This window comes from Myodes glareolus, chromosome 5 (genome assembly GCF_982192425.1).
Source record: "Myodes glareolus chromosome 5, mMyoGla1.1, whole genome shotgun sequence".
Lineage (NCBI taxonomy): Eukaryota > Metazoa > Chordata > Mammalia > Rodentia > Cricetidae > Myodes > Myodes glareolus.
The window spans coordinates 67,934,694-67,951,782 of NC_142030.1; the positions used below are offsets into that span (position 1 = coordinate 67,934,694).

General features: G+C 43.4%; 1 protein-coding gene across 3 annotated transcripts in view; it reads left to right on the forward strand.

The window, feature by feature from the left end:
• Axdnd1 (axonemal dynein light chain domain containing 1) overlaps positions 1–14,362 on the forward strand; it is a 78,094-nt gene extending 63,732 nt beyond the window's left edge. For 2 of the 3 annotated variants that reach the window (XM_048421555.3, XM_048421551.3), the window contains 5 exons: positions 3,329–3,448; positions 6,848–6,952; positions 10,051–10,133; positions 11,202–11,482; positions 14,066–14,362. In XM_048421555.3, the coding sequence (XP_048277512.3) occupies positions 3,329–3,448; positions 6,848–6,952; positions 10,051–10,133; positions 11,202–11,482; positions 14,066–14,133 (657 nt within the window). In that variant the 3' untranslated portion in view covers positions 14,134–14,362. Of the gene's footprint in view, positions 1–3,328; positions 3,449–6,847; positions 6,953–10,050; positions 10,134–11,201; positions 11,483–14,065 lie in introns of those variants that run through there. The other variant, XM_048421553.3, reaches the window with a different exon arrangement.
• Positions 14,363–17,089: the final 2,727 nt, after the last annotated feature.

Here is a 17,089-nt window from a genome sequence, read left to right on the forward strand (position 1 = left end):
TGAACATTAGTCTTTCTACTAAGAATAAATGTGCGGTGTCTCCTTGTATCTTTTTCTACCAACTGCTGATAATTCTGTCGCTTTTTTGACCCCCTAATTCAATGTTTGAAGTAATATCTGACAGTATAGTATTTCCAATAGTAAATCAAAGCTTATTTCTGGATTTTCTATTATTTTTCTTTGAACTATCTATTCATGAATTATTATCACAACATTCTACCTTCTAAGATTTATTTCATTTCCAAAATTATGTGTGTATGTGCACGCGCAGGAGCCAGTGGAGTCTTAAAGAGGACGTTGGATTCCTGGAGCTGGAGTTACAGGCAGTTGTGAGCTGCCCAGTGTGCGTGCTGCAAACTGATCCCGGTTCTCTGAGAGAGCAATAGTGTTTGGTCTTAAGATGTCCTGAGTAAATTGGGAGCATGGGGACCTTGGGAGGGTTGAGGGGGGAGGGGATAAGCAGGGAGGGGAGCAGAGAAAAATGTAGAGCTCAATAAATATCGATAAGAAAAGAAAAGAAAAAAAAATAGCGTTTGGTCTTAACTTCTGAGTCATCTGTCCAGCCTACACCACAATGTTTTATTACTGATGTTTTAGTATCCAATAGGACGAAGCCTTCCTCACTTATTTTTTTTAATTTTTTCAGCATTTATCTATAATCTACCTCTAGAAAAAAATGATATTTTAAAAAACTAGGATAGTGTTAAATTTATATATTAACTCAGAAAGAGATTTTTATAACGTTGAATTGTCCTTTCCAAGAACAAGGGGTATAATGTATACTTTTATGCTTATAAATGTTAAATAATTTTCTCATCTTGCATATAAGTTTATATCTGAATGTTTTATTTTGCTATTTTACATATTATAAACTTTTTAATTTTAGTCTTATATGTGGTGTGAATTTATATCAGCTTTTCATCAGTTGGTCCTTTTGTGTTATCTATATATTAATAATGTCATCTACAAAAAATAGTTTTATGTTTTTCTATCAATTTTGATAATTTCTAAAGGCATTTTAATGGTTAAATTGTGTTGAATTCTTCTTATTCGATGTTAAATAATAGAGATAGCTAGGAGCCTTTTTTTGAAGATAAGTTTTTTTGTGAGTGTATACATGTGTTATGTACATGTGTATATATGTGTGTGTGTGTGTGTGTGTGTGTGTGTGTGTGTGTGTGTGTGTGTGTGTATAGTCATGCAGGAAGCTTTGAAAGCCAGAGGAGGGCAATAGAGCCTCTGGAGCTGGAGTTACAGGCAACTGTGAGCTGCCTGATCGGGTGCTGGGAACTGAATTTGGGCCCTCTAGAACAGCAGCAAGTGTTCTGAATCCCTGAGCCCTCCAGCCCTGTTGTTCTTGATTCTGATTTTAGCAGGAACGCTTTTAATGATTTGCCTTTAAAAACTAATGTTGGAGGTTGGGTCTGGTGGTGCTTGCTTTTAATATCAGGACTCAGGAGGCAAATGAATCTCTCCAAGTTCTACAGTGAGTCCTGAGCCAGTCAGAACTGTATTGTGAGACACTGTCTCAAAAAAACCGAAAGGTAAAAATACACACACACACACACACACACACACACACACACAGAGAGAGAGAGAGAGAGAGAGAGAGAGAGAGAGAGAGAGAGAGAATGGAAACACCAGTAAAAATTAAAAGCAATAGACTGATTCATCATTTAATATCTTTATTGTTCCCTCAGAAATTTCAGCCCTTCTGTATGGAGATATTTTTTCTTCTGCTTGACCCTTTAAAATTCTTTTTTAAAGAAAAAAAAACTGAGAATCTATCTACTGGTGGCAAACCGAGTTTTTGCTTGTCTGAAATATCTTTGTTTCAACTTCATTCTTCAAAATTTTATCTGCGCATACAATTAACTGTAAAATGGCTTTCTTTTCCCTCCATGGGATTGTCACAAAGCTAATGATGGAGAATTCAGCTGCCAGTTTGAAGATAGCCATCTTTATACTATGGCTACTTTTAAGATCTTCTTTTTGCCTTTGTCATTCTGCACCCTCACTCTGATGTATAGTTCACATACATGAGTTTTTGTTAGGATTTGAATAGGCCCCTTTAAGCATGGGACACCATTAACCCCTTTTCTCTTGGGGCTTTCGTGGTGGCCCTAAGACTTTTCAGGCTACTTTTGGGATCCTTCTTCTTCTCTACAGTTTTATGTAACTAATTTCTGTCTTAAGTTCTTGCACTGCTCCACAAGTTTATGTGGAAGTGTGATTTATTTTTCTTGCTTTAACTACATGCATATAACTATTAAATATTTAGCCCAAATTGTTCTCTCTAGACTCCAGATCCATAGATTTTCACTTGGCTATCTCAGTAGTGCCTTGAGTGCACACAGCCTTCAAGGATCCTGTTTCACTTCCCACACCTGCTTCCTCAGCTTGCCCATTATCTCCGTGAATGGCATCACCATCTGTCAGTGGCATGAGCCATCAGCCACACGCAACCCAAGATGTGCCTTTCCCTTAACCATGTGCTTCCTCTTGGTCGGTGTCTCCTGGATCACCCTTCTCTATGGCTACAGACTCTGTATTCATTCTCTCCTTGGTTTTTTCTCTTTTCCTTTTTTCTGATCTATTTTGCTATTTTGAGAATGATTGTTTTAAAATGGAAATCAGATTAATAATTTTTTCCATCTTGTGGATGTTTTGTCATCTTTCTGATACAATGAAGTCTCCTGACATGACAGTTAAGTCCTGGCTTACAGTTGTGTGTCTTTGGTCCATTTGTCTCAAAGGTTCTGTCTTATGGAACCACTTTTCTTCTTGGAGCTAATAGTGCACACTTAAGTGCTTCTGTGCCTTCCTCTATCCCCTTTTCGTAGTACAAGGCAAAGCACGCTACCAGTATTGCCTCCTCCTTAACCAGCCTCTACCCCCTGTCCTTTACATGGTGTAGGTTCCATGCTCCATCCATAAGACTGCACTGTCTGCAAAACGGTAAGCTTTGTGAGGACAGGAATCATTCTTACCACTCTTTGTGTTTTTTTTTATTTTAGAAGATTTTACTTTTTATTTTTATTATGTGTAGGTTTGTGCACGTGAGTGCAGGTACCTGGAGGACCATCAGATCTCCCTGGAGCTCTAGCTCCTTCTGGTGATGAACTACCTGACACGGTGCCGGGAGTAGTCACTGAGCCAGCTCTTTACCCCTCCACTCCTTTGTGTTCTTATTGATAGCAGAATACTCAGTTGTGGGATTAGTGCTCATTTACATGAAACTACTAATATGTATGTGTATATATACATATGTATATATATGTGTATATATATATGTGAATTACAGTTATAATACTGTTACATTACACAGGAAGCTACAAAAATTTATCTTGACCCAGAAAAACCTTTTATTAGTGGTGGTGATGATGATGATGAAATTGAGATTAAGAAGCCTGAAATTAAAAAAAAGGAGAAAGAAGTAACCGAACAGGTAAGATTATTTGCTGGGCATAGTAATGGGTGCCTACCATCTCAGTGCCTGGGAGGCTGACACAGGAGATCACTTGAACCTAGGAGTTCAAGACCTGGCAATACAGAGAGACCTTGTCTCAAAGCAAAAACCAACCAGACAAGCGACTGGGAAGCCAAGCAAAAATGATGTGTGATTATTTAGCATTGGTTTTCCTCCCCTTTATCTTTTCTAAGACTAAGGTGATAACAGACACAGAAGATGGAAGCAGGTTTCCTGGAGTGACCGAGTTAACCTCCCTCTTTCCCCATCCAGATGTAGCCACACCTCCAGCTATACTGATCCTTGTGACTTTCTTTTTCCTAAATCCCCGTGTTCCCATTAGCTGCATTCATTGCCTCTCGCCAGCATTCACCCTGTCCACCTCACTCCCTGCTGCTGCATCGCTAGGTCTCCCTTTGCCTCTGCTTCAGCTTCCCTGCTGCCCTTTCCTTCTTTCCCACCTCTAACTTTTCTCATTGTTCTGATTCTCTCTACTCCTGCTGAAAAATCTGTGGCAGTAAAAACCCAGCTGGACATTTACAGTAGTGATAATACCATGACAGTTACTAGTAGCTGAGTGTAGATTATGAGTTCTATGTTGTGCATGTTGCCCAGGATAACAACTTAGGGTATACATTGTTTCATTTTACAGACAAGAAACTTAAGTTCTGAAATGTTGACAATTTTACCTAAAATCATATAGTTTCTAGTGGCAGAATCAGCACTCAAACCCAGACGATTGGGACAGAAGAGTCCTTACCAATGCCTAGACTGATTGCTACTGTCTCTGATTGAGAGTCCATGCTTGCCTGATGGTCTTCACATATCTTGGTGTATGCCTCTGCACATGGTTTAAGTGTTCTCATAGGGCCTTGCGAGCTGCCTGTCAACCTGAGTTCAATCCCCAGAACCCACATAAAGGTGGAAGGAAAGAAATGACTCCGTGAAAAAGTTGTTCTTCCTTCTCGCACGCATACTCCCATACATGAATAGTAATAAGCAAAGTTTTGTTTTTTTTTTAAATGTTGCTTTGACCCTGAACTCTATTCTAGGTCTTCTAGTCACAATACAGCAAAGCTACAGAACAAAATTATGTATAGCACCCAGCCCTCTGTCTTCAAGCATTTTCTGTTTCATTTTTTGACAAAGTGCTTGGTATATGGAAGACCATATTATTTTCCTTTTCCATTTATTTACAGAGTATATTAAAGTTATCACCATCTGTGAATTTACTTCAGGCCCTTTCTTCTCTAATTCATAAGTATTGGTTCAATGTCAAATATATTTTTTTTCTGTGATCAGGGCCCCCTTGTGTGTACATACAGCCCTTCGAATGCATCTTTATGCTAACAGTCATTATATACCATGACTGTTCATCTTATTATCTGCCTTGCCTGCTGTGCTAAGTTTCTGTGTTAGTCAGGGGTTCTATAGGAACAGAGCTTATAAAATGTATATGTATATGTATATATATATATATATATACTTTTTTATAAAGATGGAAAATAGAAGTCATATATATTCTATGGTTAAGAGTTAGGATTAGGAATATATATATGTATATGTATACACATACATATATATGTATACAAATATATATCCTATTATTTCATCTTGACTTCATAAAAAAAAGCCTTCTCATTCTCTTCTCTATGTCTCCATAGAAAGTTCATTCTAGGACCATGGTAGACTTAGGTCAGCTCTTGACGGACTTCTATCTCACTGCAGAACACATTACTTAGGAGTCTATGGTGGGCTCATCCCATCAGCCTTCTGAAATTTGCTGCTACACGTATGTGTATATTCATATATATATGAGACTTATTAGAATGGCTTATCGTCTGTGTTCCAACAATGGCCATCTATCAGTGGGAGATCCACGAGTTCAGTAGTAGTTCAGTCACGTCTCAGCTGGTCTTCAGTATTCCCTGGAATCCTGAAGAAGGAGGCTCTACTACTGGCCAAGGAATGGACTTGCTAGCAATAGCAAGAGAAAGCAGGCAAAGAAAGAAACTTGCTACTTCCGTGTCCTTTATATAGGCTACCTGAGAAGGTGTGGCCCAGATCAGGGCTGGCCCTGAAGGCTTGAGAATAGGAGAGCAGGTTGCGCCCCTTTCGTGTGCCATGTAGTGGTGTGAGTGAGGGAAAGATACCCTCCTCCCCTCACCACCTGTAGCAGGTGGGGGACCTGACCCAGCCCCTCACCAGTTGTAGCACTCAGGAGAACAGGCCCTGCATCTTGCCTGGATAGCATGGTAGAGATGACCCTGTAGATAAGGGTGTGGGTGAGCCAGCCCTGAGGCTGTGAGAGGGGTGCAGCTGGTACCTCCTCCCCTTCACCCCTACCACCTCCAGTTGACCAAGGAGCTGACCCTTCCCTTTATTAGCTACAACACTTGTCTGGGCAGCACGGTGGAGTTGACCCTGTTTATGGGGGTGTGTGGGGGTGGAGGCAGGTGGGAGATCTGCTTCTGCCCCTCCCAGGTGCAGTCCTTGGGAGAACGGCCCTGTATCTAGCCTGGGCAGCACAGTGGAGTTGCTCCTATTGACAGGGTACCAGTGAACCATCTGGAGAACGTACATGAGTGCAGGAGATCTGGTCCTGCCCCTCATCTGGGAAGGGGAGAGATGCCTCACCACACCCTGTCCTGTGGTGGGTGGGAGAGATGACCAAGCGGTCATAAAAGTGGGAGAGCTGCCCTGCCCCCTCACCAGCTGCAGCACTCAGGAGGCCCAGTGAGGATCCATCATCGATAATGTAGCAGAAACCACAGGCCTTGAAGCAGACCAATGACTCTTTGCAATGACCACTTGCAAATAAAGATGTATGGACACAAGGGTTTACTGCGTGACTCAGTGTGTCACACTACAGCTTCTGTGATGAGATTTTCCCTTTTTTTCTTTTTTTTTTTCTTATTCTCTCTTAAATTTTATTCTATTTTGGGGGTGTGTTTCAAGGGCAGAGGGCAGATATGAAGGGACAGGGAAATGAATGGCATCGAGATGCATGATATAAAAGACACAAAGAATAAATAAAAATGTTAAAAAAACTGGGTCTTCCTACTTCAAATGATTTAATCAACAAATCCCATCACAGATGTATTGGGTATTAGCTGATTCCAGATGGAGTTAAGTTGACAACCAAGAACAGCCAGCACAGTTCTCAAGGGCTGGATGCATCTCTTTGCTTTGATCATAACCATTTTCTCCTGTCCCCACCCCCATCCCACTTTGCCTGTGTTTGGAACAGGCCTTCAAACATTGTATATGCAATGGAGACAGATGGAAACCTAAGGCTGAGACAGGGCTCTGGGTGACTGGCTTTGCTGGGTGACACGCGTCAGCAGGCTAACAAGTCCTTGGTTTTTCATGCTCTAGGGGCCTTCAGTTTCTGCAGACAATGAACAAACCATTCGGTACATTGCAAGAGATGAAAATATTCATTGCAAACCTCTGCTTGAAGAAGACATATTTTCATCCTGGGTATGTAACTAAAACTCAACTAGGAAATCTAGAAGCTACTCCTTAATGTTCCTTAAAAACATTATGGGTCCAACTTTTAGTGCCTTTATTTCCTCTCAGATGGCTCCAGCTTAGTATATTTTGCAGAGTTTTTTTCTTCTTCTAGCATTAGCTTTAGAAGACTCTTATTTTTCCATATTGACTTTACAAAAAACAAAAAAACAAAAAAAAAACCCCACAACCCCACTCACTCCCTTCTCTGTATCTCCATAGAAAACTCATTCTAGGACCGTGGTAGACTTAGTTCGGCTCTTGATGGGCTTCTATCGCACTGCAGAACACATTACGTTTGGAGTCTATGGGGGGCTCATCCCATCAGTCTCCTGAAATTTGCTGCTACACTTTATGTGCATGTCCCTGTTTGTATTTTTCTGGGCTGGGAGAGAGGAATCAACGTATGTTATCAAATTACTCAACCCCCAAATCAGGAGACTTTCAGTTGTTAGGAGGTGTGAGTCATACGCCTAGGTGGCTGTACATGGGACTGAGGAGCTATGTCAGCATGGTGGAGAATGGTAATTAGAGGATGTAGGTGGAGGTCAGGCCTAGAGTAGAGAGGATTCACAGTGAGTTTATCCAAGGACCTTGTAGGCAATAAACCCCACCATTGTGGAAAGAACTCAGATAAGTTGTGTAGGGCACAGTCAGAGTGAGGAGTACGTGGGGATTATAAGCACATTTTCCTGCGTGGAGTCCTGTAAGAAGTTTTTGAAATAATTCTTGGCATTTGTCATCACCACTGAGGCAGACTTAAGAAGTGTCAGTACAAACAGAGCACAGAGATATAAGGCAAGTTCTTTAAAAAGAAAACACAGAACCGCCAGTCTCAGCAAAGCTGTTCTTCCTTGAACTTGTCTCCCTGAAGAAGTAAAAACCCTGCTGTTCATCCAGAGGAGGTGCCGGGATCCAGCTTTGGAGACAGGCAGGAAGCAGAGGGGAGCTACAGTTAGGATGGACCTCACGGCTCTGGGATGCTACCTGTTTTAGTCAGCTTTCATCCCTGTGACACAATGCTCCAGAAGGCCAACTGAAAGGAAGAAAGATTTGATTGGCTCCTGGCTTCAGCCCATTGCCACTCAGCTTCAATGTGCCAGTGCTGTGGTGGTGAGGGACAGCTTAGTAGGGAGCGTGCAGTGGGGCAGCGCCACCTTCCTCAGCGGCAGGAGAAAGAAGAGAGAGAGAGAGACAGAGAGAGAGACAGAGGCAGAGACAGAGACAGAGGGAGAGAGATAGAGAGAAAGGGTGCAGGAAGAGGGAGAGAAGGAAGAGAGAGCAGAGAGGAAAGAAAAGGAGGATGAGGAAGAGAAAAAGGTGCTAAAGTATACCCTGTAAGGCAAGCCACCAGTGACACTAACCCCTAAAATCTCCATCTGTCCTATACTTCATCACCTGGGAATGAGGCCTTTAGCGCATGCCCTTTGGGGGGACATTTCAGATCCATTGAGCAGCACTACACTGCTTCTCCTCCCTGGGAAAGGTGGTTATTGCCTCCAGGGATGGCTCAATTCCATCAATTCCGAGAGCCTTTAGCAGCATCCGGGGACCCTCACCGTGTCACAATCATTCCAGCATCTCATTACAGAGCAATCAGCTCAGACTCTGAGATTTCAGTTATGGGGAAGATACGGATGCTTTAAATTCAGCAGGCACTACCAGACAACTACACTGACTTAATGCATGTGCTCAGCTGTATGAACAGGGCTGCCCGGAGCACAGCTGCTCTAGCCAGCAAGCAGCACGCTAGAAACAGGCTGCGTAACGGTCCTCTTCAATTCTTGGGTCCTGACTGCCCATAGAGTCATAAGCATATCATGAGTTTTGCTGGATCATATGTGAGTACCCTTAGAAAGGCAAATTGGAGACAGACTTGGGCTCAGCAATATTTTCAACCCAAGATTAGAATTCTCCCCTTGTCTGTTGTTTGGGCTCAAGGACTGGTATGAATTTTCATATTGTAATACTATATACCCCAGGAATATATATTTAGAGCAGTGAGTTGCAGGGCGGTGGTGGCACACACCTTTAATCCTAGCACTTGGGAGGCAGAGGTAGGCAGATCTGTGAGTTCAAGGCCAGCTTGGTCTACACTGGGGTTCCAGGACAGCCAGAGCTTCACTGAGAAATTCTGTCTCCAAAAACAGACAAATGAAAAAAACCAAACCAGAACAAAACAAAAGAGAGAGACTAATTTGTAGATTTATAACAATGATAGGAAAGGACCCTTAAAGTACCTGGCTCCAGAAAAGTATGTCCTAAACAGACAGGGCACAAAATCTGGCAGGGAGTCAGGTGCAGAAGCTGCATCCATAGAAGGCAGGTCTGGACCCACACCATTTCAGAAGCCCTTTCAGGCCTGAAGTTCAGTCCAAATTCCTTTAGGAAAGCTGGGGAGAGTGAGCCCAAATGCCAAAGGCAGAAGGTCTCAGACAGAGACTGGCCTAGAGGTACAGTGTACGGGCACAGGCAAGAAGAGTTCAATGCCTTTACGAGCCATGCGTCCATGTTTACCTTTGTCATACACTCGGGTGGAAGAACAAAAGGAGGCACAGATACGATGTGCTCCAGGCAGTAGCCTGCTTTGCTGCTTCTAAATCAGTATTCAAACCCTAACCCTACATTTTCTCTGCCCAGCACGATTTATACTTTTAAGCAATTATGTCATCACTAAGGAATATAAAAATCTTACAGGATTTTGCAATGATATATATGAAGTAAAATTATTAGCAGCAAATTATTAATAACTGTGAATTACTTTCTTTAATTTGATTCATTAGAGAAACGTTTACTTAAGGCATTTCCACATTTCCTTTTGTTAGTGTTTCTCCTACCCTTTTTTCTACACTAATGTCTTTCACATCTGCATGCAGGATGAATAATTTAGAATTTGCTGTGCTATTTGGCTGCAGGCAATGTCTATGGTCTTTTGGATGTTACGCTTATGAATAATTGTCTACTAGATAAATATGAGCAAAAGAGAAGAATATTCTAGATAGTTCCTAAAAACAGACGATTAACTATTGGGACTCTCAGTTCAGTCACTCACTTATTTTCTTTGTCAGAGAGAACGAGCTAGCAAAGGTATATTGGAGCCGAAGTACCGTGAAGTAATGACTATAATTGAGCATATGCAGGAGAAGCTTATGTAAGTATGAGGTACCATGACGGTAAGAGGATGAAGATTGTAGGCCAGGAGCTTGACTGACAATTCACATGTCCTAGCTTTCCTTTGTCCTGCTGGTTTTGGTCTCACTAGTTGGATGAGCAACTGAAAATCTTTGTCTAGAGGCAGTGAACTACACTGCTGTGGAAAGAAAGCCCCTCCTTAAGCCACCACAGAGATGGGAGCTGGTGTGGATATTTGCAATGTGTACATTTGTCAAGAAAGGAACAAGTAGCGATCCAAATCAGCGGATTTTTGAGAGAAGACTTAAGGAAAAGAATAGAACTGGGAGAAAGCATTGTGCTTAAGAAAGAAGGTTCTACCACCCAGGGTTGGAAGGACAACAGTTAACATGACTGATGATGTGTGTATGTGTGCTTGTGTCTCTATCTGTGTGGGTTCAGGGGCTGAACTTGGGTAGTCAGGCTTGGCAGCAGTACTTTGGCTCACTGAGCCCCCCCCACCAGTCCTAACAGGTACTCTCATAGTATAAAGCATAATGCCAAACTGCTTTTCTTGATTATAAATGTTGTTTTTAGAGGTGTTAGAAAAGAAGGGGTATTGTTGGGGTTTGCTGAGTTCTATCAATAATGTGAAACTAAAATGAACTACTGATGAAGATTCTCTGGCTATTAATGAGGAATTCAAATATGGCAAAGTCAGATCTCATTAAGAAATGAGAACTATATTGTATTTTTTTAAAAAGGATTTCTCTGGGTAACAGCCCTGGCTGGTTCAGGAATTTGCTTTGTAGACCAGGGTGGTCTTGAGATCCACTGAGATCCATCTGCCTCTGCCTTCCAAGTGCTAGGATTAAAGGCGTGTGTCACCACCGTCCAGTGCTATGTTGTATTATTAAGTGACAGCGTAATTTTAGCTGTCACCTGGAGTAACCCCATTCACCACCGATGTCCCCATTTCTCATGACTTACCCTTCAGCCAGGCTCATCTTCTCCCATGGCAGTTTTCACACGAGTTTCTGTGTAAAGGAAGGATATATTTTCACCCTTCTCCGTTCTGTTGTGTTTCCCTGGACTTTGTCCTCATCAGACAGATTGACAGCAGAGCCAGACAAGCAGAGGAGAAGTTTGACGAGGTGAATGAGAAGCTTCATTTCACTCTCATAAGAAACAGAGATCTGGAGAAGGAATTAGAAGAAATGACCAAGACAGCCAGAAAGGACTCACACGTAAGGATAGGAGGCCACAAGGAGGAAGATGAGGAGGAGGAGGAGGAGGAGGAAGAGGAAGAGGAATCTGAACAAAAAGAGGAGAGCCAAGAAGGAGAGGAACACAGACAAGTGAGAAAATCCCCAAAGCATGCAAAGAAAGGTGAGACGGCCTCCTGTATTTCATGAAGAAGACTTGACTGCACCACAGCATTGAGAAGAACATGAGCTCTTTATATTTATTCATTCATTTATCATGGGAAAGTTCCACACACACAAACACAATACACGTGTGTGCATCCCACCATGTGTGCATGTGCACACAACATACACACAAAATACTAAATGTGCATCCCACCATGTGTGCATGTGCACACAACATACACACGAAATACGAAATGTGCATCCCACCATGTGTGCATGTGCACACAACATACACATGAAATACTAAAGTTTGAAAAAAGTAAACGGAGAGTGACAGAGGAAGACACCTGATATCAGCCTCTGGCCTCCACACATGCACAGGAGAGTGCTCCCTATGCATGTACCATACAAACATGCATACACCACTCAGACATGCATGCACCCTACACATATACATATACTGCACAAACATGCATATACCACTCACACACAAAGAAGTAGCAATAGAGTTTTATAAATATACTTATAAGAAAACATCTGTAAAATCTGATAGTACATACAGCCACTCCTTTAAAGCTTGCATTTGCTTCTGTCTAATAATTTCATTCTGAAGAAATTATTTGGACATTGTGGTGTATACCTGTGTCCCAGATACTCAGGAGGCTGAGGCTAGAGCATTGCTTTGATCTCATGAATTTGACTCCAATCTGGGCAAAAGCAAGACACCATCTTAAAAATAAATTGTCCCGCCCGAATCTGCGAAACCCCACTCTCCGATAGGAGTGCGCACTTCCCGTACCGAACCGCTAGCCTGGATCAATATCCTAGGAGTTAAACACACACACACACACATACACACACACACACACACACACACACACACACACACACACACACACAGAGAGAGAGAAAGAGAGAGAGAGAGAGAGAGAGAGAGAGAGAGAGAGACCAGGATCATTTGCCCAAAGGGTAAATGTCAACTTTATTTAGCACATGTCGGGTGCTAAATACTTGGGGGCAAAAGGATGAGAGCCTCCTCCCACCCAGGATAGGGAATGAGGGTGTCAGGCGCCAGTGGCTTGAGAACTGAGGGGAGGGGGAGCCAGCAGCTGCAGTGTCAGACGCTTCAGGCGCCAAGGTGGGAACCTTTGCTTGCAGGTGGAATTACCATATCAAAAGAGGACAAAGCTCTCTCTAAACTAATCCCCCAAGCAGAGGAGAAGGCAGGAAGCTAGGCTGGTAGGACATACAGCCCTGCATAGCGCCTCGCCTCGAAGAAAGGGGAAAAGGCCCGGGTACCAACAATAAATAACTAGAACAGGCAAGATGGCTCAGTGTCTAAAACCACTTAAGCACAATACTAATGACTCAGTTTCAGTCCCTAGAACTCATGATAAGGTAGAGAGAGAGAGAGAGAGAGAGAGAGAGAGAGAGAGAGAGAGAGCAGACTGTACAAAACTGTCTTCTCACTTCCACAAGTACATATACCCTCCCCCCAGTACAGCCTGCAAATAAAGGTGAAGATGACACCCAACCTCTCCAGCTGAATTCTTATACAGCCTCTGTCACATTCCCTTCACCATTGGTCACCTTTTAATGGCCATTCTAGGGGGAGCAGACTCGATGACCAGAGGCCTCCTTGTCCCCATCCCTGAAGTGCATCTCATATGGTGTGTGTAGGAGGCTGGAGAGCAAGGGCAGGAGGTGGCAGAGGGATGTGGGAGTGAACAGATGAGAGTACGGAACTCACTCTGTTTGAACGTTCTCTTCTTCATTACTTGCCTGTAGAATCCTTTATCCCAGCTAGAAATCAAGGAGTTAACTGGCAACACAAAAATGTTGGGAAACTTTCTGAATCTCAATAACCAGTTTGGGGCGACTAGTTGGATTGGACTTACCCAGGTCAAACTGAATTAAAAAAAATAGCTTTTAGAGTTGAAAGACTCCCGTGGGCGTCTTCCTCTGGGAGAGACCCCGTGCCCAAAGATCAGTCGAAAATACGCAGCCGGATGCAAACAGCAAGAGGTTTATTGGATACGCAGGTACCTGGGGCGACAAGTCTCTCGGAGGACTTGCGCGCCTGCAGGTTGGGGGTGAGGGGTTCTTATAGGAGAGCAAAAAGCGAGGTTTACAGAAGCAAGATGCAGGGTGGTAAATTCTTAACCTAAATAACAATGAGGGGACTAATCAGCGGTTTACTGTTCCTCCTATCCTGCCCCCCTTTCCTGGCTGGCGACTAGATGTCTGATTGCACAGCCCCTGACTCGTGAGAGCCCCGCTTTATACGTGACTCAGGCCTTGCAATCCTCTCTTCATCCCTTGAAGTCTTTGTTCCTACTCATGCCAGTCCATAAATCTCCTGTCCTGCAGCCAGATAAGGCTGTCCTTGCTCTAATCTCAGGTATCTTTGCTTAGCATTCCGGAGGCCCTGAACTGAGCTTGTTATTTGGTCAGCATTCCGGAGGCCCTGAGCTTGTTATTTGTGAATCTTTTGCAAAACGGTATAACTGTGGCTAAAACGAGTTGGGGTCCTTCAGAGTTAAGAGTCTTTAGTGCATATAAGATACCAGTAACTAATAATATTCTGTTTTTGTCTTTTTAGAAGCACAGTCCAAGGATGATACTTCTAGGCCTGGAAGCCGAACTAAATCTAAGCCCAAACCCAAATAGCTTCCTTAAGAGCCCAGGGGTCACAGTGGCCATGCCCCTGAACATGCGTAGATATTGCTGAGCTGTGGAGTTGGCAACACAGCTCACATGAACAGACTCCCTTAGCAACAGCCATTAGAAAAGCCACGCTATCCAAGCCAAGAAGATGTTTCTTTAGAAGCATGGCAGAGACAATAAGGATTCATATGTGAGTTTACTTGCCAGAATAAAAACAGTCTATGCAAAAGTGTGCGGGCCTCTTCAGTTACTTTCCCGAGAGTTCTGTGAAAAGTGTCCATCTCTATGAAGAAAATGCTGCAGCAACTCAGCTCAGGTGGAAGGAAGCAGGAAGCCTTGTGTTTGACTCAGCAGAGAGGATCCTGCTCAGCCACTTAGATTGCAGCCACAGATTTGAGTTTCCTGATTTCAGGCGCCCTATGATCTCTCTGGTCCTAACAATCCTCTAGCTAGGTGCGGGGAGATGCTCTTCATCTTGTTTCTCAGAAAATGAGACTGAGCCCCAGGAAGCTTATCAGTCTTCCTGATTCCACAGATCTGATGGTGTCAGAATCTGTGCCTGGCTGCCCAGCCATGGCTTCCATGGCTTTCTGTGTTGCTGGAGGCTCCCCAGAATCTCTGTGTTCTTTCTTTGACAACCTCATTCATTTGTTCTTTCTATGTCCCCGAGTCTATACAGGCTCGGAGATGGTCTTTTCTGTAAAAGCATGCTGTGGATGACAAACGGATGCTGACAACTCTGCAGGGCTGCTTACTACACTGCCTCTGGCCTGCTTGGGTTTGCATATCTCTTGGGCTTGGTCATTGCTGGGAAGATGGCTGCATTGTTTTGTCCCATATGACTGCTGTCCCTTTGGATTTCTCTCCTAGAGTTTTAGACCTTTGTCTGATTGTTCATCCTCAGAAACCCACTGACTCCAGAGTCCCCCAGCTGGCCACCAGAAGAGTATGAGGGATGGGTTCAACATTGCTTAGGAGTTACCTATGCCGACTGGAAAGGATCAATTATACTTTGTGCTTATAAGAAAGAATACATGAAATTCTTCAGACAGTTGGGTGTGTTCATGGCCCAACTGATGGGCAAAGTCAAAGCTGCTGCTTACGGCTTCCACCTGCTAGAGCAGAGCTCTGCTTTCCTCCTTCTGAAAGACAGCCCTTGATGACACTGCCAAATCTGGGGCTTTTCAGTTCTGCATGATTCTAGAATAATTTTTATTAATGTTCTATTCCATAGGAATGAATGGGCATTCCCGTACAAATTAGTAGAGCCCATATTTGAACACAAGAACATTGTCCTAACCAGGCAGTGGTGGCACACACCTTTAATCCCAACACTTGGGAGGCAGAAGCAGGTGGATTTCAGTGAGTCTGAGGCCAGCCTGGTCTACAGAATGAATTCCAGAATAGGTGAACAGGCCCAAAAGCTACAGAGAAACCCTGTCTCGAATAAAACAAAAACAAAAACCAAAACAAAACAAAACAAAAAAACAAATAACCCCAAAACAACAACAAGAAGACTGGCCCTTAGAATGTGTCAAATCATATCAACTCCACCAGGCATATCTACTGCCATCCTGATTATAATGGGATGCTTTGTATCCAGAACTTTATGAGTTGGTTATAAGTCACAGAAGTCTACTTTTGCAGGATAATTTATTGATAGGATTTGGGGGAGCTCAAGTAATTGAAATCCTTAAAAACTAGAATGAGACTAGTGACCACAGCACCTTTGGGAGATCTCTGGTGTAATAATTGTTTTACCATTTCACCCTAGATTACTGTGTAACAAATTCCAGTCATTTCTTTCATCTTTGCCTTACTCTGTCAATGTCTCTGGTTCCCAAAAGAGAGAATATCTATCTCATGGTCAAAGACTGTACCACAGATATACAACAGATGCTGTTTGAGATGCCTTTCTGTTGTGATAAAACACTGACTAAAAGGGGGAGGGTGGGATGGAGCAGGGCTTATTTCAGCTTTCATTCCCATTTCAGAGTCCATCATTGAGGGAAATTATGGCAGGAAGCCAGACAAGAACTTGAAGCAGAAACCAAGGAGGAATGCTGCTTGCTGGATCTCATTGACTTACGCTTAGCTAGCTTTCTTCTACAGAGAAGGGCCACCTGCCCAGGGAATAGTGCTGCCCACAGTGGACTGGGCAGTGAAGTTTAATACACAGATATGTACGCAGGTCAGTCTGATCTATGTAATCTCTTAGTGCAGATTTTCTTCTTGGGAAACTCTAGGATGTGTCAAGTTGATAGCTAAATGTTTTGTGGGAAGTTTTGGAGCCTTTCAGACCTTCCTGTACTTTCTTGGGTCTCTCATGCAATGTAGAGGCAAGAACTCTTTGCTGTCCATCCCTAGCGTCGGGCTGTTGAGGCCACTTGTGTAAAGGCAGACAGTCAGATGGGCAGACACAGCCAGACTGACCTCGTCTCTAGTAGAGAAGAAACTGATTGGCTGCCTCGTGGCTGTGACAAATGATTGAGAAAAATGACTTAACAGGAAGAAAGGTTTTGTTTGTTTTTTGGCTCATAGTTTCAATCCAGGGCTGGCTGGTCTACTTGGGATTGAGGTGATGTAGAATACCATGGTGGTGGGAGCATGCTGCGGGAGTATCTTCCACTGCTTCAGCCAATAGTCGCTGAAGCAGGAGCCCACTGTGCTGCGGAAGGGCCTTCCGCTCCGTCAGCCAATAGCCGCTGAAATACCAGTCCACTGGGGCGTGGTATATTTCTCTTTTAAAAAGAGCCACAGATCTCTGCTCGGCCCTCTTGGTTCTGGCTCCTGCTCCCGGCTCCTGCTCCAGCGACTAGGCTCCCTTCCTGACGGTTTATGGTGTATGTAAGTTTTACCCCCCAAAATAAATAACCCCTTAAAACATAACTGGTGTGGGATTGATTTGCCATTATTTGGCACCCAGCGTTTGGTTTAAGAACCACCCCATCCCCCCACC